The sequence below is a fragment of the Macadamia integrifolia genome, chromosome 12 (genome assembly GCF_013358625.1).
Source record: "Macadamia integrifolia cultivar HAES 741 chromosome 12, SCU_Mint_v3, whole genome shotgun sequence".
Classification (NCBI taxonomy): domain Eukaryota; kingdom Viridiplantae; phylum Streptophyta; class Magnoliopsida; order Proteales; family Proteaceae; genus Macadamia; species Macadamia integrifolia.
In genome coordinates, this window is record NC_056568.1 from 19173006 (window position 1) to 19195068 (window position 22063).

A 22063-nucleotide genomic window follows, 5' to 3' on the forward strand; every position below is an offset into this window, starting at 1 on the left:
TTTTTTTTTTTTATTGTTTAAAATTTGATGATAAGGTGTTAGACATCAGAGTATTGCCTTTTGATTGAAGGCGCTCCAATACAACTGTCTTCAGATGAAAGATTATTGCTATAGTTAGACTGATGTTTTCTGCTCTCTTGAACCGAAAAAAACTCATCAGTGAAGGCTGCAATGAGGCCTGTTGCATTGATCAGGGTGAGAAAGAGTTTATGCTCTGTTTCCCAATCATTGCCATGGGCGAAGGAATGTCGTCAGGCGATCAGAGAGGTTCCGGTGGTTTGATGATTCCATCCATCTTACCGACGAGACGCTGGTGCTGCTGCCGCCGATGACATTCCTCTGCCTTTGGTTGTCGCTCTTTGTCTCCACTCTCCCCTCCCCCACCCCCCCCCCCAAAAAAAAAAAAAGAAATTACTCGTCTTTTTATAATGCCAAAGGAAGGCATCATTTTTATCATAGTTGTTAACGCGACCCAAGGTGGTGGAGGGGTGCCTAAGTGCTTACGCGATAAGGCGTTGCCTAGGCAACTAAGGTGCCTAATTGTTATCTTTTGTTTTCCCTCTTTTCTACCATTATTTAGTATGCTACAATGTACCTTATATCATAAAAAATCAACATTAAGACATACCAAGTCATCAAAAATCAACATCAAGTCATAAAAAATCAACATTAAGCTATGCCATGTCATAAAAAATCAATGTATAACTAGAAGACAACATAACAGAATTGAATAAGCAAGCTATTGAAATTTTGAAACAATCAAAACATACATTTGGTTTGTACTGTTCTTCGAAATGATCATTGTCCTAGTATACCTAGTCTCACATTTGGCTTATACTGTTCTTGGAAATTATGGTCTTATCTATAAGTAATTAAACTGCTCTTGATTTAGAGAAATGTTTTTATTCTCTAATAAGTTTGACTGGTTAAATGATTTTATTTTTAGATGAGACTTTTTATGTATAGGTAGAGCACAAAACTAGCTTTCCAACTAATCCAAGATTGCTTAAATCTGATTTATATTGAAGGAGTTATGTTCCTGTCAAACTTTATTTGGTGTGCACGAATGCTGATTAAAATCGCTTTGAATGGAAATAGATTCTTAGACATCAAAATAAAAGATTGTTTGCCTCTCTGTTGGTTTTTAATGATGTTCTATCATAATAAGATTTATGAAAATTTTAGATTTGAGAAAAACCATAGCATTTGAAAGTTGAAAATTGCCCCAAAAACAAAAATTTGTACTGGGTGATACAGTATTGGTACATCGATTGGGTTTAAACTGGATCCATACCTGGTTCATATTATGGGATTATTTAATTCCAATTGCCCAGCCTATATTCTGCCCAATGATATCTATCGGCCAGCCTTATTTGGGGGGAAGAATATAGTTATCGATATTGCTGATTTTGAGGGGGATTAATTCCAGGTTGATCAGCTTTATTTGAAGAAATATTTTCCAGATCTTATGGTGATGGAGAACCCTTAGGGAAGGGAGGGGAAATCAGAGTAGAGAGGGGGAAAAGGAGGATCACACTCACACGTTCATTCAATAATCAAATTGCTCTCTAAATCTCCAATCGATTACAACCAATATATAGGAAAATAGGAACATGAAATTAGAAACTTAACTGAAATGGAAACTAGCCTAAACTAGGAAACAACTATAAAAAGGAAACCACAGCAAGGAAATAAATCCTACTCCTACTTTCAAGTGTGGAAAATAAAAGCATGAAATAAAATACTAGGTAAACTACTAATTTTATTTCCAACCCTTGTTGGACCAAAACCCTGGGCTCGACCAGTTCTTCTTGGCTCTTGGCTTCCAAAGCCGGTCATGCTGGTCTAACCAAGAAAGGGCAGTTGTATCTGCATCATAGGGTCACCAAATTTGCTGATTTCAGGTCTGGGTTGCTCTTTTTTTGTCACCATTACTGAGTGCTGCCCATTTTGTCCAAGGATTAGCTATCAAACTTGCCTATTTGGGAGGATGTCAACCAACAGTTAAGGGAGGAGATGATTCCCAGATCTCATGGGCTCCATGGCCAGCTGTATGGAGACAGGTTTGAAGGCCAGTTGCATGAAGACTTTCATCCTAAGCGATTGAGCTGCCAAGAGATAATTTAGGAATCCAGTTTTGTCTTTGCATGGGAGACTTCAGTATTCATTTTTAGTTTTGATTTTTAGATTAGTATATAAATTCTAGACCCCCCGGACCTTGCACGTGCGGGAGTCTCGTGCACCGGGTACATCCTTTTTTATATATAAATTCTAGGATTCTTTATTATGGGATTGGATTCTATTTCTAAATAGGAAAAAGGGGGACTTTATTTCCATGCAAGAAAGAAGCCCCAATTGATGTAACCGATTGACATTATAAATAAATAACAAAGGCTGATATACAGCCAACAATTTGGAGTGGAAAAAAAAAGAAGAGTTTGATTGAAACTACGAAGGCTGTGAGATGCAGTTGAGGGATGAGAGTCCCAAGGGTGAGATGCCCTAAGCTATGAGTGGGTGAGAGGCCTAGGAGAGAGTGAGAGACTCAATCCAAATCTATCATTTCTTCTTGTATTTTTTCATTTTTAATTCAATATCAATCTGTGTGTACTTGATCTACTGCAAATCTCAGTACATTCGATTGTACATTCTCTGCTACTGGAATCATCCATCGATTGGTGCTTCTTGACTGATAAATCTTCTGTGGAACAAGGATGCTGCCTAGGGTTAGATGTTGTGACTTAGGCACTTAGCCTTACATCACGGGGGAGTTGACTTTTTATCCTTTTGGAATTCGAATTGTTAACTATTTTTATTAGATTCATTTGGGGGTGTTTGCTTATTTATGAATAACATTTTAACTAAATCAATGCCTAGTCCAAACTGCTTGGACGCCAAGGCAATGCCTTGACAACTATGATCTTCATCTTCCAAAACCCATTTCTCTGTGCATCTCTCTCTCTCTCTCTCTTCCCCAGCAAAGCACAAGATTTACAATGAACTCATAGTTGAGAAAGAAGGAGAAACACAATGCCACAAGAAATTTCTTCTCTGATTATCAAAGGGGGAAAAAAAAAAATGGTAAGAGGCTCAAGAACTTAGAAGCCACAACAGTAGATACGCAGCCTAAGCAGAACCAAGGAGAAAGAAAACAAATATAAACTTGCACCATTGATCTGTCGACAAATTCTTTTCAAGGAAATGGCTGGAATCCCATATTAGAAGATTTATGAATTTGACACCTGAAGGCAAGAATTCGGGAAACAGCCTCTCAGCAAAGCGGGGGTAAGGCTGCATACAGTATGGCCCTCTCCAAACCCCACAGTGGCAGGAGCCTCGGGCACTGGGTACAGCCTTTTTTTAACACTATAAGTCAAGAATGCTATGGTTTAAAAGATCTTTATTCAATCTCCTCATCCTTGGTTGCGGCCGCAACAGAACCATTGGTTGTGGCTGATCGGATCCATTAAGCTACTGAGCATTTGTTACTTGTTGTCCTCTCTGCTTCGCCTAATTTCAGCTTTGAATCTTCCATCTGCTTCGATCTTTGGAGACCTGCAGAAGCTTCGGGTTTTATAGTTCTCACTTCTCACACTGCTGTATTGCCTTCTTTAGAAACATCTTGTTCTCTATCCCTTCCCCTGCTCCTGTATTGCCTTCTGCTGGAAAATCCCGCTCTTCCTGTTGATATCATCTGCCTTTTCTCCCTTCCTGTGGAAAAGCCCAAATTAATTGTGATTTTGTGGGCAACAAGATCAATGCTGTGATTTACCTCTTGAACACATCTGTTCTTTGATCACATAGAACTGAGGCTATAACATTAATTGAGAATGGGGTGTTCCGAGACTTCCTGCTCATATAACCATCACAAAATTGCAACTGCCAGATTTCATCAACGATCCAAACAGTGAGCCAGACCATTAATGAATCAAATCATGGAATAATAGTTGCAAAGTTAAGGCGTTGTGGTGGCTCCTTCGTTGCCATGGGACCAACAGAGCTTTTTGGGAATTATCCCAAACTTCTAAGTCCAATTACAAAACGATCCCTGTTATGTAAAAGGCAGTGGTTACAAAATCTGTTGTAACCACCTCGGTTTGAAACATATTTTCCCATAAAACAATATGGGAAGTATTTTAAGAATTCATCCATAAAAGAATTATATCTACAAACCCTAAAGTACAACATTTGTATGTTCTAAACCCACAAAAGACAATTCAGACTCTTTATCACTCCCAGTAGGGAGGGTAAAGGCTATGAGTTTTAGTATATTTAGTGAATAGTGATGAAGGACCTTTTTTCTTTTTCTAAAAATACCATGGTGACTGGGTGTATTCCTTGGACAGATCCTTGTTTTTTTGGTCCAGTGTAATAGTATAATCTGTTTTATAAAATTTCCTTTTGGCATAATACTGGGAAAGATGATGCTTATGTCAATGACGATGACAATGACAATGGTATCGTTATCATCGTCGTCATCATCTGTATTTTTATGATTAAATTGTACTTATTTCCTAAAGAAAATACTGTTTCGAAATTACTACAAAATAATAATACTATTATATCCAAGCAGAAAGTACAATGTCAAGATGTATCACTAAGCCTATTTTATGACACATTAGGGAAATGCATGGATTATCCACCATCTGATCTATGCTTTACCTTTTAATTTTGGATAGAGGGCCTTTTCTTCCCTTCATTCAAACCTATGCGACCTATATGTAGCAAAGGGCATGGCATTTTCTGAGATGATGTGTACAATGGAAATACTGGACATAACACACCCATTTTGAAGAATTCAAGTAATATTGGTTCAAACTTCAAAACTGAATTTTTGTGTCTGTTAATCTCTTTGGTACGATGCACCAAATGATGAATGCTGGTAACCAGAACATGATACATGTGGAGGATACGGTGGGCCTGCTGGGGTACTAGTTCTGTTGTGAGGGCTAAGCTTTTGCCAACTTATAGTAAAACTTATTATCTTGTACTGGAGCTGGGCCGAAAAAAGGTCTGGGAAAGCTGTTATTGCAAGCAATAATGGCACTTAAAATAATGTGTGGGATTTGATCAGGGTATCTACTTCTCATTGTATTGGTGGTTTGACGAACGGCATTGAAATTTTTTATCATTCTCTCTCTCTTATCAAGTATAAGGTGGGAAACGGCTCAAAGGTGAGGCTTTGGGAATATATTAATTTGGGTTGAAGATTTTCCTCTTGTTTACTGTATTTTTACAATATGGTATTGCACAAGAATGCGTTGATACAACAGCATTTGGAAATCCACACTGGTGCAGTTAAGTGGAGGTTAATTTTAGGAGGACATCAAAGATTGGGAAATAGATGATGTGACTGATTATGGCTCATTTTTATCTCTTCAGTGGATGTTCGTGCATTGATCATAGGATGTGGAAGAAGGATGTCAGAGGGATGTTCTCCCGTAAGGGTGTAGTTGTTATTTAGAAGTCTAAAGCTCCCCCAGGGGTTTATTTTGGCCAATGGTCTCTCTCTCCCCCCCCCCCCCCACCTCTTGTGCATGCGACAAAGTTTTGGCCCTTACCCTGCACTGTGATTTTTTTTTTTGCATTGAAATGGTAATGTAATGTGAGTATAGTCGGAGTTGATTCGGCTATCTTGCCCTGATCTGGGAATGATTACTAACCAGCTTGATATGGATCTGGATCTGGATCCTAGAACCATGGTTTTGATGGAGTTTGATTCCTTTTGGTATCTCTTGAGGAGTTCAGAAGGGAAGGAATAGGCGTATTAATGACAAAGTTTGGAGTTTGCCTCAATATTGTCTCTATTAATGGATAATTCATCATGGGATTACCTAAGTCTACAAAAGATGTCCGAGATGTGGAAGGCTTCCCAAAGGGCCCTGCATGGCTGCATATAACTTGTGCTTGATCTGCAGTGAGGTTCCTTTCTCTGCTGATATGTGAAGTTTCTTGTAAAGTGCAATTTTTTGATACACTGCTTTATCTTTTCTTATTGTTACTTTTTCTTCTCTGCCTCTCATGGGAATGGAAGAATCTTTTGGTTACCAGCCCAATTATGTCCATGCCAAAACCAAGCTCTATTTACACCAAAAATAAATTAGAGTAAACTATCTTACTTAGTCCTTTTGTAGTATTGTTTATTGTAAGCTTCTATTTACCAAAAATAAAAAGGGAACACTAGCTTACTGTGTCCTTTTGTTGTATTGTATATTGTATGCAATGGTATTATATGCTGGTCCCACGTGATTTGTTTCATTTAGCCCTGTTGATGCTGATCACGTCCAGCAAATGTTATGCCATTTTGTAAATTCATAGAACCAAATTCCTAGGTTTGACTTGGTCAAAACATGATCATTATTCTGGTTAGGCTCTCATCTTGTTGGCTATGGGAGCTGGACCTTCTGATTTGAACAGCAACCTTGACAGAGGTTGGTCTTGGTCACATTGGTTAGTTGGCTGTGTTGTTCTATTCGTCTTTAATTCTTGTTTTGGTTTCAGGCGATATTTTGTCACTTTGTTTTAGCTCTGGCTTATGTTTGTCCCCCTCCATCTTAAAAAACTTTAGTTCTGGGTAATGCTTAGAGTTAATGGATCTGTTTTATATTGTAAATATGTGTTCACCTTCAATTTAAGCCTTCTCCACAGACTTTTTTAATGTCTTTCCGACTCCCTCTAGATCCGGTGTTCCAATTTTGAAACCCTTGTCTTTTGCATGTTTCCATAAGTTTGAAAAAACCCTTTTTCCTTTTTTTCCATATAAAGAAGCTCAACCTTTGCCATTCAACGTGACCAATATCGCCCATGCATCTCACCCTGTAAGTTTTCACCTTAATTTCAATTTAAACATTAATGCCAGAAGCTATGCACCCATGTCCCTATTTGGGGGAATTAACCTTCTAGCTTTTTCCTTCTGTATCCCACACACCAACTCAGTTCTGCTGAGATATAATAAATAGAAATCATAATATGTTCTGGCCAAAATTACTACAGTTGACTGCAATGGGTCAAAATTGGCCAAACTTTGTATTTGGAAATTTTTTCTCTTTAATGTCTCTGGCTCTACCATGAATTGAAGAGTTTCCAAAATTTCAACCAAAACAGACAGAATTTTACAGTTAAAGTTTTGATACAAAAAAAGGATAAAACTTAGCAACTTGATTATCATTCATGTTATTGATAGCTGTTCTAATTTCAAAAGAAGCCATATATTTGTTGAAGAGATGCAATACAAGTGAATGAGACTCTAAATACCCATGAACCATATTAATTGGTGTGCCTATAATACAAGCACAAAACTTGCACACAGGGCACAACCGGTGCACAAGGCTCCCACGTGTGTGAGGGGGGGGGGAGGGGGGCGAGAACTACGTAGCCTTACCCTGAGAATGTTGAGAGGTTGTTTCGACCATTTGACCACTAGGTCGCAACATTTGTACCTTACCATTGGACCAGTGCCCCCCTAAAACTTGCCCACAGATCAATATCAAATCTAATTTTGTGCGAAGTCTTTAAAATTCATCAATTAATAAAGATATATTTTTTGAATAATTTTTTTAAATAGGACATTTTAATTTAAATTTTTACTAATTTATATATTTATTTATTTTTGTGAGCTAAGCTGTTAACTCAACGGTCTCATGTAAATACATTTGATGTAGATTGAGCCTGGAAAAGAAGAGGGCTGCTGGTTCCATCAAACCAGACCATCCAGCCTCAATGTTGGCCCGTCAATGCCAACCAAAACCAGAAGTTAGTAATTTGGTCCCTTTTTTGTTCCTTGTTTGTGTTAACATGTAGCCAAAGTCAGATTTAGTTTTCTAGAATAGTCCTTTTGTTGTCTTATGTTAGTTTCTTAGAGTACAAGTCAGTAGTTAGTTACTAAACTTCAGTAGTTTCTTATTTATGTTAATTTCCATTTTTAGTTTGTTTCTAATTTGTAAGGCTGTGCTAGCCTATTTAACAGAGAACATTGAAGAATTTAATGAAGTTTATTTTGAGATGGCTTATGCTGTTTTGCTATGGGATACAGTTGGGTGAGAGGCCCTAGGTGAGATGCCTAAACTTGAGGGTTGAGATGCCCAAAACCTATCCTTCTTCTTCCTCCTTGTCGTTCCTTCCATCGATTCTCTTTCTTTTCTTTCATTTTCTCCTTTATTTGTTTACTGTGAGAGAGTGAATTGAGAGTATTTTGACCATACGTGAAGACCAGAAGCATCATAGAAGATTAGATTGAAGAAGAAGCCAAAAAGTCCAAAATTGATCCAAGATGTTAGGGTTTTGAAGCCAAATTAATTTTGGCTGTAACTCCCCAACCTGCTGGCTTTTTCTCAAACCCTTTTTGGGTTTTGTTGAGGCTCCCGAGGGCCACCTTCGACCAAGGATTCAGAGCTATTGGATCCTCCTTGTGGAAATGACAGGGTTCCCTCTTTTTCTTTGCTGAAACCCTACAACAAGGGTATTTGTGGTTGTTGTTGTTCTGTTGCTTCCCTGTTGGAGGATCCCTTTGAGGGTTATTCAGCCCTATTTTAGGCCCCACTCTGAGCAAGTGTGAAGTTCCTAAGCCCCTTTACTTTGTGATTTTGATTTGAGCAATAATCCTTCTCTGTGAGGTTTGTCTATGATTCTGAGATCTGAAACCAGATCTGATGTTTGGGTTTGGAGTAGGTATTATTGGGGTTGTTTGCCTTAGGGTGAACTAGCCTCACATCAATTGGTGTTAAGAGTGCAACCAAGGATGGAGCCACATTATTTTCATGGGGAAATTACTTCATACATATTCCTGGATTGTGCAGATGAATTAGATGTTTACTTTGACTCCTACCACTTGCCAGAGATACAACGGCTTCGGTATTGCGTGCTCTCGGATGAGTGATTGTGCTCGAGTAAAATGGAGAGTTTATGAAAGGCAACTTAGAGCTCATGGACGTGAGCCTAGGGCTTGGGAAGAGATGAAGTAAGAGTTGGCAGGCATGTACCTATTTGAACATGAACGAAGAATCTACTTCCCTGCACCAGAGTCCCCTCTGAAGTCCTCCATAGATTTCCAAAAGCCATCTGCAGGTGACAAGACATGAAGAAATTATTAGACCACTTGGCCACTATGTTGCAACAAGGTGCAAAGGAGCAACATGAGAATACACCAACGAACTAGAGTCAGAAGTTGAATTTAGTGTGGAAAGAATTCCAGCAACTCCTACTGTCTAGGAGTTGGTCACTGATGATCCCATCAATGAGACTCATGTGGAAGAAATTGAAAGCAAAGTGGTAACTACGGTGGACGCTAAGATCGATCCTGAAGGGATTAGTGCTACAATAACTATGGAGATTATGGACAGCCAAGCAGAAGATCCTAAAGGGTTCGAGATTGAAGTAATGGTTGACGAAATCATTGAGGAGATTGTGAAAGACACGGAAGGGGGACTTGAAGTGCCTAAGCTTGAAGGAGAGCACATAGAAGACGTGCTAGAAGACGTCCCCATGGACACGTCCGTAGACATTGAAGTTGTACACATGGAGTTCATCATCCCCTTGAAGTACCTCGAAGAGTGTCAACCCTGCCTCTTTGACTACATCTGTACATTCAAGGAGCTACCAAAATTTTTCTATGGATTGAAGATGGATGTGCACCATACTACAATCATCCTTACATTCTTCAAAATTTGAGAACATTTTCTTCCCAAGAGAGGGAGAGTTGATGTTGATCGAGCCTGCAAAAGAAGGGGGTTGCTGGTTCCATCAAGCCAGACCTGGCCCATCAAGGCAACCAAAACCAGAAATTATTGTCCACGAGAACAGTACCCGTGAACAGTAATTTGGTCATTTATTTGTTTCCTTTTTTTGTGTTAACAAGTAGCCAAAGTTAGATTTAGTCTTCTAGAATAGTCATCTATTGTCTTATGTTAGATTCTTAGAGTACAAGTTAGTAGTTAGTTACTAAAAGTCATTAGTTTCTATTTTATGTAGTTTCCTTTTTTAGTTTGTTTCTAATTTGTAAGGCTGGGCCTAGCCTATTTAAGAGAGACCATTGTAATCAATTGAAGAAGTTAGTGAAGTTTATTTTGAGATGGCTTATGCTGTTTTTTTGTGGGATACAGTTAGATGAGAGGTGAGATGCCTAAACCAGGGCTGAGATGCCCAAAACCCATCCTTCTTCTTCCTTTTTGTCAACCATCCATCAGTTTCTCTTTTCTTCTTTCTTATTTTCTGTTTTAGCCTTTGTGAGAGAGTGTTTGAGAGTTATTTTAAGACCTGAAGTTCAACCGACAGATCAGTTCAAGCACAGCCAAGGAGATCAGAATCAACCAGCCATTGTCAGGGTTTTGAAAACTTGGATTGAAGTTTTGATCTCCCAAACCAGCCAGAAGTTCAAGCTCATCTTTTGAAGGATACCTAGTCAGGTTACAAGGGATCTTCGCTCCAATTTTAAAGATAATCCAAAGACTGTAATCCCAGAATCTGAAGAGTGGTCAAAAGTTTCTTAATTCATGTAGACAACTCTCAATTTAACCATCAGATCTGTCTCATCTTTTGAGGGTTTGTTACGACCAAATGGTATGTACTCTCATTATCCTTGACATGGATAATGACAATTGCATATTGGATGCCTCTTTTCTTCTGTTCTTTTTATTGTATCTTTCAAAGGCAAAGAACCCACTCAAACACAGTTTTTCTAGGGAGGGCATCTGAAAACCACTCCTTGGATCTGGCCTTATGTTCTGTCATACCAGTGCAAAGCATTCATGATATGACTACTTTGAAGGTACTCGAAATACCAGCTGTCCAAACTGTTGTCTTCCAAGGATGGTTCAAAAGCATGATTTGGAAGCTGTTGAAGTAGGATGAAATATTCACCAATTCTCTGACCAGGGGGATGGTTTCTAAACTGTGGGTACAGTATGGCTGTCCTGTTCAATAGCCCAAGCATTGCTCCACATAAGTCTCCTTACTATTGGCCTTTGTGTAAGTTTGGGCATAAATTGCATACCATAAATATGTGTGTATGTGTGTGTGTGTATATATATATATATTATATTTTGGATTGGATAGGTAATAAATCGCATAACTTGAAGACACTAAACCACTCGTCTTTATCTTTTTGTGTTGGGTTGGCCATAATCTTGTTATGCTACTTCATCATATCTTTTCATAATCTAACACCATTTGAGGAGCTTACTCTTGGGAATTCCAGCTGGTATCAACCAGTCCATAACAGTAACCATCTCCTTTCCTTATAGAATCAGCTTCGTTTCTAAACTGCAATAACTATGTAGCCAAAAGGATGACTTGTTCATATTCTTCACAAATCTAATGCCCACCATCCCAAATTTCTTAGATCTACAATTCCGTGACCAACATATGGAATTGTATTTCCTTTTCTTTTCCTTCTCTGCACTATATCCTACAAGAAATTACAAATCAATTACTCCTTTCTTTTTGAGACTGAAGCCACATCCAATAATATGGAAAGAAGTAGCACTGATATGCTGCTAATTGTGTAAGTTTGGGCATAAATTGCATGTGTATATATATATATTTATATATTATATTTTGGATTGGATAGGTAATAAATCGCATAACTTGAAGACACTAAACCACTCGTCTTTATCTTTTTGTGCTGGGTTGGCCATAATCTTGTTATGCTACTTCATCATATCTTTTCATATGCTAACACCATTTGAGGAGCTTACTCTTGGGAATTCCTGCTGGCATCAACCAGTCCATAACAGTAACCATCTCCTTTCCTTATAGAATCAGCTTCGTTTCTAAACTGCAATAACTATGTAGCCAAAAGGATGACTTGTTCATATTCTTCACACATCTAATGCCCACCATCCCAAATTTCTTAGATCTACAAATCCGTGACCAACATATGGAATTGTATTTCCTTTTCTTTTCCTTCTCTGTACTGTATCCTACAAGAAATTACAAATCAATTACTCCTTTCTTTTTGAGACTGAAGCCACAGTCAATAATATGGAAAGAAGTGGCACTGATATGCTGCCAAGGCGATTGTACCATTTGAGAGATCATGTCTGTAATTTGACCAGAAGCTGATCTATGAACTGTTGGATGTAATTACTACTAGTCGTGATTTAATTAAAATGAGAAGACAAGGAGTGTAAGTTCTTTTACTCAATCCACTCGGAGCTTCTATGACCTATCTTCATTGTGACGATGATTGCATTTTCCCGTGTGACATGAACACCGACACATGAGTTTGTGTCAGATGGATATGAGATGTTGCACATGCTAAAAACTTTACAGTTTACATGTGGACAAGTCCATATGCATGCATTTCTGTTTAGTAGGCTACAGTTTAATTATGTAATCAGTATCGTTACTGTATTTTGAAGCAAAATTCACAAATTTTTGGTCATTTTTTGATTGATTTGTGGCTAGAAAAAGGTATGAACATTCAACACAAAGGTGTTGGTGAAGTTTGAAGTAGGCGAAAAATAAGAAAAACTTGATCTTCCAATGTTTAGCCATTAAGTACAATATTTTTTTAAGAGTACCGATATGATGCTGTTAAGCCTTAGGATACCCAGACTAACCGTTAATCTTATCCAATTCATACTGGTGAGCTAAAGATTATATGCCAGCTCATTTGGATGATATATCTTGATATTTTTCTATTATTTAACAACAGAACAAATTATTTTTTGTTCAACCTTTGCAAATTGCTTTTTGATTTATGTGCCTAAAAGTACTTTCTCTGTGACTTTGTCTTTGATTCTCTATGCTCAACCAAATAGGAGAAAATTACTAGTTTCTTTTTCCCTCTGGTTTTTTTTCCCTTCACAATTAACTGCAGCATTTATCTAGTAAACAATGGCTTTTATATTTGGATTCTCAGAATCTTACATGGGTGGGAAGCATTGGATCTGTTGAACCTGAAAACATGGAATCAGGAACTAAGTCACCCCAAGAACAAGTATTCTTGAACTCTGCTTTTTCATAAAAACTAAAAAGTTACTAGGCATCACATTAAATAAGAGGTTGCTGCCTTAGGAATTGGCATGCATATGATAAGGCTAGAATTCATTGAGTGTTGGAATTGTCTGTCTGTACATCCATCGGAATCACCATGTAACATATCCTGGTTACAATTTACTACATTAGGTTGTAGGATTGATGGGCAACATAAAAGGTGAAGGTCTTAACATTGTCTCTCATATTAAGGTTTGTTTAAAAGTACCCACTTTTCATTTTCCAGGAGGAGAAAAAGATGGTCACAATCCACAATATCTTTGCAGTCATAAAGGGGTGGGAAGACCCTGACCGCTATGTGCTTCTAGGAAATCATAGGGATGCATGGACATATGGTGCTGTTGACCCCAATAGTGGAACTGCAGCTCTACTTGACATTGCCCGGAGATATGCCCTTCTAATGCATTCAGGGTGGACCCCAAGGAGGACCATTGTTCTGTGCAGCTGGGATGCAGAAGAATTTGGAATGGTAGGTAATATTCAGTCTCCCCCCCCTCCCCTCCTGTATATTTACATGCATGTTCTTGTGGGGTGTGGAATCCTTGACCCAAGCACATTGGACAATTTCCAATTTCGTAATGGAATAGATTTGGTTGAAAGGAAAAACTACTAGGGTCATGGAGTTTATTTTTTTCTATTGTGCTTGATTGCAATTCATTAAAGTAGGCAGATTGCTGGATGGTCTTAGCCATCATGGTTTGCTAAATCTTGCATATGGTGATATACTCCGACTAACAAGCAAGCTTGTCTCTATTACAATGTTTGAACACTATGAACCTTGTTCTTATTAGCTTAAAGTGGCAGATGTGACTGCTTCATGATTCTGCTTCCTCAAGATATTTCCTAAGGTTCCAAATTCAGTAGAATTTCAAAGATTTTGAGATTTTATTTCCATCTCAAGTAGTCTAAAAAATTTTTAATCTCAATTTTCGTTTTACAGAAGCTTTCAGTGTTTTGATGAAATCTTAAGTGAATTTCAAACATGTAGGAGTTCATTATGATTTTTTTTAGGATCAAACTTGATGCTGAATCTGGGATTCATCAATGCATTCTGCTGTAATTTGTTGGATGAATAAAAAAATTTATTGGAGAGGAAGGAAAGAAGTACAAAAACTCAAAAGGGCAGGGTCTAGGAATATAATATTTCAACTAAAAAAGAAGTTTAGAAAGAGGAGTGGAGGGGAAAGAACAGACATACAATCTCAGAAGGCATAAGCGGTCTGCAGAACATAATTTTGGAAGGAACACTCAGTAACTAAGTCCCCTCCTCTCCCAACTGGCTTGCGCACATGAAGTCAGGGTTTATGGCTTTTTAAATGGACTGAGCTGTGTCTTTGTTGGTGGATTCCAAATGTTGGCACCCCTTAATATGCTCAAAACCAAATATATTAAGTGCCGGTGTTTGTGTTTTCAGGTTGGATCTACAGAGTGGGTTGAGCAAAACCTTCTGAATCTGGGCTCTAAAGCTGTAGCTTACCTTAACGTTGATTGTGCAGTGCAAGGACCAGGATTCTTTGCACGATCAACTCCTCAGCTGGACAATCTCCTCTTGGCTGTGACAAAGAAGGTAAATGAAATGAAAGTATTTCAGAATACCCTTACAAGCATGCATATTAGTATATTACTAGATAGGCGCTTTAATGTTTCCGATTAGAGAATTTTCTAAAAATCTCAGACTCTGCAGCCCTATTACTTGAAATGGAACGGTGACTAGAAGTCCAATTGTCCAACACATAAGACAGAGCAGGTGGAGGATGTATGGGCAAGGCCTTAACTGATATTTGCTTCATTTTGTGCCTTTTAGAAAGTGATGCATTGTTCTGCTTCATCAAGGTAGGAGGCCCTAGGACCCCACATTTTTTTAGAGTTGGGAGAAGGGGTGTGTTTATTTGTTTTGGGTTCTTTTTACTTGGTGGTCATTGGTAGGTTTAACATTGGGTGGTTGGGCCAGGGTTGTGGTCAGTCTTTGGCTCGTGCCTTGTAGGGTGCTGTGGTGGTCAAAGAGATGGATCCCTCTCTGGTGTTCTCTCTTCATTTGAGATATTGTGGAACACTACCTTCAGAGGACATGCGCTCTGTGATACCAACCCAGAAAGCAACAGTTGTTTAATTTTTACCTTAATAAGCTTTGAAAATGAAACATGCAGTGGTAGTTAACTGGTTGGGCCGTCTAGCTCTGTAATAGGGTTATTAAATTTCATTTATTACTGAAGATATTGAATGTCTCAAAATGAACCTTTTTGAACATGAACATTCATACAGGGACTTTGCACAATAGTATTTCTCAGTGAAAAATGTCTTGGATTATGTGTGATATGAATTGGCAGTTGGCTTTCCTCTTAAGAGCCATTTCCGTTCCTGGAAGATAGTCAACGTCAGTTTGGTGATGTCCTTGCGAGCAATTCTCTCTCTCTCTCTCTCTCTCTCTCTCTCTAACAATTCAAGGAATACCAGCAAAGACTACAATATGTTTTAAATTCCAATTATGATTTAGTGGAAATTTTGATTAGGTCAAGGATCCTGATTCTGAGGGAATGACGGTATATCAGACTTGGGCTGCTACAGAAGAAGGAATTTATGTAAGCTCACTGAAATCCTATCAGTATCCTTAATTCAACTTTATTCTCCTGTTTGCACCCTGGAGATGGTACTAATTGCTTTAGCAATTAGGGCTTGGACTCCAACTTGTACTTGATACATGCATAAAGTGCTTGAACTAATTCTGTGTCTTATAGGTTCTGCGTATTGGTTGATTTTCTGATTCTAAAGTTTTGCATATGCATAGTATATCAGCAACCCAGTTATATATCAGGAAGTTTGGCCGAAAGTATGGCAGGAATCTAAAGAGCACCATAAACTGTGGACATTTCTACTAATTTTATTCTTTTTTCGAATGTACAGGTGCATATTGTCAGTTCTTCATTGTATGTAATAGGAATAGAATAAAAACTACTATTTTGACTGAGAATTCAATTACAATACTCGCACAGAAAAAGAAAATAGGATTCAAATAGGAAGAAGGGAAAATAGCAAGATTGAACCACATTAGAGCTGAAATTTTAACAGAAAAATGTTCACTGAATATGAAATTAGATCTATAAATTTTTAAATGTCAAAAATTTTCAATCAGGTAAAGTAGAAAATCTTATATTTACCATTTTACCAAAAAGAAATGTTATATATATACCAGATGAATAAATGATCTGCCAGAATTTTTTTAATCAATTTACTTCTAGATATGCGGATGAGAGAAGACCAAGATACTTGGATTTCTTTTGTTTTAGCAAATCTTCTAGTCATGTATGCTAATTCAAGTTGGTTATCTTATCATTTCTCTTTTCAATTTCCAATTCAACAAATTTGATTAATTGCTGTTTGCAGGTTATACAAAATGACCCAGAAACAGAGCATCCTCCAGTATTAACAATCGGCAACAAAGTAGACTTTAATTTAAACTATCTGGCCCACATAATCAGCATTAAACTCTCTTCACAGCCATAGTTACAGCAGAAATAAATACCAGAATAAGGATGAATCAATAGGGGCAAAATATTAGGAATAACAGTTGACTAATAAGGGTTTAATTAACTCAAATCAGGGAATCAAACATAGATCAGAAATAGCAGTTGATTGAGAGAATAAAACAGTAACTTAGTCACAGGAAAAACAGATTTAAGAAGAAGATAAACTATGGCTTCCCACCAAACAAGATACAGAATTTCACTGCCCTCCAAGGACATCTCACCCTCTACTGAGTCGCACAGCATACATAGAAGAAAACTTCAAAGCTTTATTCATATAAAATCACCCTGAGCCTTGGCTTTTACAAGCTTTAAATAGAAAACTAAAAACTAATCCTATCTGACTAGGAAAGTCAAATCCTATTGCTAATAACATAAAGAAACATAATAAGAAAAGGAATCCTTCTCACGCAAGGTAAGGGAAGTCTTATTTAACTAAACAACTTAAATTGAATAAAGGCTAGCTAACTAATAGGACCAAATCCTGTATGCCTATCTTATACCCATATTTTAGGCCCATTAAAGTGGCCCATTATAGTGAAAGCACATGGGATCAAAAGCCCAACACTTAAATAACCCAACCCAAAGCTTATTTCCAATAAAAGAAGCCCTTTTAGGTGACTTAATTTGCATCAATGGATCTGAGTCATCTGACTATTCTGGCTTAGGTTGGATCTTGATCAAATATTAACTGAAGGTTGTGTTTTGCCTTATTCAAATTCTGGTCAGAATTCAAGGTTCCGAGGTTGAAGCTTTAACAAACTAGATGATTTGGGGTAGGTTTAAAGAAAGCTGAATTTAAGTACAGAAAAAGAATTGCACAACCCAGAATTGAAAAAAGAAAATGAACTGGAATCCCAAATAAATTGATGGAACAGATCAAGGAGGGTGCTGGTTTTGAAGAGCAGAGAATTAAAGAACTAGAACTTTTAAGATTAACAGAAAACCAGAACCTGACCTTGAATTGATTGAAGAATGCATTCTAACATTTCTGAAAATAATAAACTCTTACGATAATTTGGAAAATTCTATTTAAGAAACATAATTGATTGAAGAATTCCATTTTAACACTGTTGCACACGAGCTGGCCTAATTGAGCCAATCTGGAGTCCATGTGAGAACCTAAATCATCATGGTCAAAGTCATCTACTAAATATTTTATTATTATTATTATTATTATTATTATTTTTTTTTTTACTTACAATTAAGAAGCAAAATTCTATTTAAGAAACAGAAAAACAATTTTGACAGCATATGGTACAACAACGAAAAGACCATTTGGTTTTGCCTCTAGGACATGAAATCCTTATTATTCCCTTGCTAGCTACCTGATCAGCTAAAAAATGTTGTCTGATCTCAACTTCCAAGAAAAGTAAAGTTCCATCGATACATGAGGATCTGGCCTTCCTTATGAGGTGAAGATGCTGCCATGGTCCCCAGCACTTGATTTCAATTTTCAACCAAGGGTAACCATGGCAAAATCCGTTTAGTTTAATGCATCCACCCAAGTGATGATGTCAATTGACCTGGAGAAAACCAATAAAAGATACCCTGGTGGTCCCACAAGACCCTGGCAATGTGCCAATACCTGCTGGTATGGCTTGCCCTCATATTTAGAGCCTCTGGTCATTGTGGATCATTCTGCTGTTTTTTCTTCTGACCCATGATTGCTGGTTATTGTGGATCATTTTGCAAAGACTGAAATTGAAATATTTCAGTGGACTTTTTGGTTGAAACTAACAGGAAGTCTGAGTCATAAAAATTTACGTCTTCATTAAAAAAAAGAACTTCTTATATTGAAATTGGAGTTACGGAATAAGTCAGTAGTGGTCATGAATTAAACCCCAATTCCCCTTGTTTTGATCATACAAAATGATCCATTAAATTGGATGGTTACAACAATCCAATGCATTGATCTTCATGTAGTTGGAGATGCTTGTGTTACCTGGAAAAGAATAAAACGGTGGACTGTAGTCACTTAAGTATTACCCCTTGCTGTGGTGGCCTGGCATTATGGTCTTTGGTATCTTCAATTATGCTAGTTTTACTAATTTATTGAACTCAAGCTTTGGTGTTTTTTAGTTATTACCCTGATGGGTGTGTCACCTTTTCTCTTAGTCTGGTGCATGAAATTGTATCTCTTTTACATTTTTGATGGGAATGAAGATATTGAATAACCTCAACTATTGTGTACTGTATCGTAGATCCAAAGGCTCAGTGGAGTGGATTCCGATTTTGCTCCATTTTTGCATCATGCGGGGATACCTGCTGCTGATCTGTATTATGGAAAAGGTACATCTCGTATGTTGGTAAAGTTAGAAATTCACTATTTGAAATTCTTGTGGTGCCACCCAACTGGGTTTGAACTGTTATTTAAACAATTAATGCTAGGATATCCTAGGGCAATGACAACTGTTCATGATTATTACTTTAGATCTAAAGTTTTAATTTTGACATGCTCGTGCTGAGCATCTCAATGGCTCCTACTTGTTATGTTAGCTAATTACTATATTTGTTTGTTCAGATTTTCCGGTCTATCATACTGCTTTTGATTCCTATGACTGGATGATGCAATACGGTGATCCATCATTTCACCGTCATGTGGCTGGTAGGCTTTCTATATCCTCGTATTGCTTCTTTATTAGTGAGCTGTTGATTGTGGCCTATTAATAGACAATGAATTCAGCTTCTAAATGTATTTTAATGCTAGTGTTTTCCTCCCTCTTCTTTCATTTTTTTTTAATGCCGCATTAGTTGCTGGAATTTGGGGACTTTCAGCTCTTCAACTGGCTGGTGATTCAATTCTTCCTTTCGACTACCTCTCCTATGCTGCTCAGTTGCAGGTATACCCATACTCGTTCCAATTATTAGTTTTGAAAATTATTTCTATTGAAAGTTAAAATGTTGTTGGTTTTTATTAAATAGAAACCTGCCAATTCCAGCTGTATCTCACTTCATTTTCCGCTAAATCACGATTAAGTAATTGTATGGTCAACTAGTTAGGGACCAGTGATGAAAAAATGTGCAATTTGAGGCATAGTAAGGCATCAGGAATGATTTTGTAGCAAAACAACATGGTGCAACCCAATTGTGTAAGGCTAATATGGGAATTTTTTTGACTGCATGTATTCCTTTGTTATTGTGTGAACTAATCTTGAAAATTGCTTCAGGAGCATGCAAGTTCTTTGAGCAATTTGTTAGATGATGGCACATCTCTACATGCCATGACTACATCAATTCAAGGACTTGGGGATGTTGCAAAACAATTGGAAGAGGAAGCAAAGGTGAAACAAGAAAATTTCCCTGAAATCATCTAGAACCTTCTCCTTTCTTATTTGGATTCTCCCCATTGTGATGGATGTGATTTTGGAAAACTGCAGAAATTGAGAGAGCAAGTGACCATAGATGACATGTTGGTGCTGAAGAGGCATTCATTGAATGACCGTCTAATGCTTGCAGAGAGGGGCTTCCTAGATGCAGAGGGTCTTCCAGGACGTCCATGGTTCAAGCATTTGGTAAGGAGTTCTCTACCCCTACCTGGTGTTCCCAACTTTCTTTGTGATGTTAAATGAAACTAATTTCCCTTTGAACTTTCCTACAATTGGAATTGAATTTCAATTGTGTACCTAATTTTGGTCTGCCTGAAATTGTGGTTTTGTGATTTCTGTTTTGTTTCGTCCATATCTTTAAATATTTCTTTGTTTTTCTGCCAATTTTGGACAATTTCAACTGAAACACCAAAAATATTTCAGATTTTGGTTTCTGTTGCCAACATATTCATCATTTTAGATCAAACTTTCTCCAAAGCCATGTCTCCAGCTAAATATAATCAAATGGTTTTCTAATTGAATTAATTTCCTTGTTGGAAATTCTTGGTTGGACCTCAGGTAGTCCATTTAAAGTTCTGAGTCTTCTGACCAAACACGTAAGATGATGCTGTGCATAGGGTGGTTTGTGAATTATCTGTAGAAGTTAGCATGCCAGAATCTTGGACTCAACCTATCCAATGCAGTACATGAGGAACACTAATGGACTTTTGTGGGTGAAAGCATAATGCATTCTCGTTCTTTCTTGAAAAAATGCTTTTGGAGTGAGTTTCCCTTCTTCCTTCCTTCACCATGGGCATTGGTACCAAAGGGGAGGACAATTCCGACTTTGTCTACAGGGGGTGGGAGTGTAATGATGACCCAAGAGTTGAATCATGAGGTCACTTCACTAGTCGAGAAGGAATTGTACGGATGAAGGAAAACTTTTGCCAATGCTTTTTAACTTGTCGACTGGGTTAATCTTTTATTTTATGGGCTTCATACCTGTTATAAAATTTGTGCTGCTAAGAGGGGTTGCTCCATTTTACTTCTCCTGTTCATAAATGACGTGCCAATTAACATGTTAAACAACAGGTGTATGGACCTCTCCTTGACAATGAAAGTAAGCTGGGTTTCTTTCCTGGAGTTGCCAATGCTATAACTCAGGCTGCAAGAATGCCAAAGAGAGAAGGTCTATCAGCAATTCAGCATGAGATATGGAGGGTTGCTAGAGCAATTCAAAGGGCTACTGATGCTCTTAAAGGAGAACTCATTTGAAGGATGTAAAAAGAGAACTTTGTGGCTGACCGAAGTTTGTAAATATATTTGCATGACAAAATTTTGTTGAAATTTCTCCTTTCATGGATCATGAAAGCTCCATTCCCTAATTTATGGGGACAAGGAAAATAGAAAATGAAAATCAAATCAAAGTTTTAGTTTTTTTTCCAATTTTTGTGGAAAATGTGGTGTAGATGTTCCATCACGAGTTCTTTTTTTTAGAAAGTTCATATTCCTTGGGCATTGATAAAACAATTTGTTGGATAATACTCAACAAAGTTACTGCAAAATATACAGATTCCGAAATCAATACTGTAATTAAACAATAGTTTCTTTTGATTATCAGTTTTTAATCTCTAATCTACAACAAGTAGATCTATAGGGCTACAACAAGTAGTTCTATAGGGCATACATGAATACGTACTCTACAAGGAATGCATTTATCAAATTCAAAGTGGATTCGATCACGAAAACGCTCTAATGTGATCAATTTTTCTAAGGATATTGAATAATTACGAGTAAACTGTTTGCATGGGATACATTTATTTATTTATTTATTTTTCAACTCCACAGATTTATTGGAGTTGAATTTTCCACCAACAAATGTCCAAAGTCACAAATATATTGCTATTGATTTTCTTCTTTCTGAGGTAGGCAAGGGAAAATTATATAGCTCCTAATCTTTTGAAGAACAAGCATTCCTGTGGTTTGAAGTTTGAAAAATTCCTAAAACTCTACAAAGAGAAGTTTGATGCTGAAGTGTTCCACTGTACAACTCCTTTTATCCCCGCTAAGTGAGGTATGTCATAAAACAAAATGCATAGATTTTGCTCACTTCTCCTTCCCCCGCTAAGTGAGGTTCAACACGGTTTGGTACACCCACTCCTTCTTCCCCTGCTTGATTGTCAGCATGGGAATCTGGTGAGCTAGTACCGGATCAACCTCATTTAATGATTTTACTCTTAA

The 22063-nt window shown here is 37.5% G+C and overlaps 1 protein-coding gene across 2 annotated transcripts in view; it reads left to right on the top strand.

The window, feature by feature from the left end:
- Window positions 1-21268, top strand: part of LOC122057841 (probable glutamate carboxypeptidase AMP1) — a 24559-nt gene extending 3291 nt beyond the window's left edge. Inside the window, exons 2-10 of one of the 2 annotated variants that reach the window (XM_042620157.1) lie at window positions 13220-13462; window positions 14408-14560; window positions 15504-15572; window positions 18719-18806; window positions 19039-19122; window positions 19269-19357; window positions 19685-19798; window positions 19895-20029; window positions 20915-21268. In XM_042620157.1, the coding sequence (XP_042476091.1) occupies window positions 13220-13462; window positions 14408-14560; window positions 15504-15572; window positions 18719-18806; window positions 19039-19122; window positions 19269-19357; window positions 19685-19798; window positions 19895-20029; window positions 20915-21097 (1158 nt within the window). In that variant the 3' untranslated portion in view covers window positions 21098-21268. The remainder of the gene's footprint in view (window positions 1-13219; window positions 13463-14407; window positions 14561-15503; window positions 15573-18718; window positions 18807-19038; window positions 19123-19268; window positions 19358-19684; window positions 19799-19894; window positions 20030-20914) is intronic. The other variant, XM_042620158.1, reaches the window with a different exon arrangement.
- The last annotated feature ends 795 nt before the right edge of the window (window positions 21269-22063 follow it).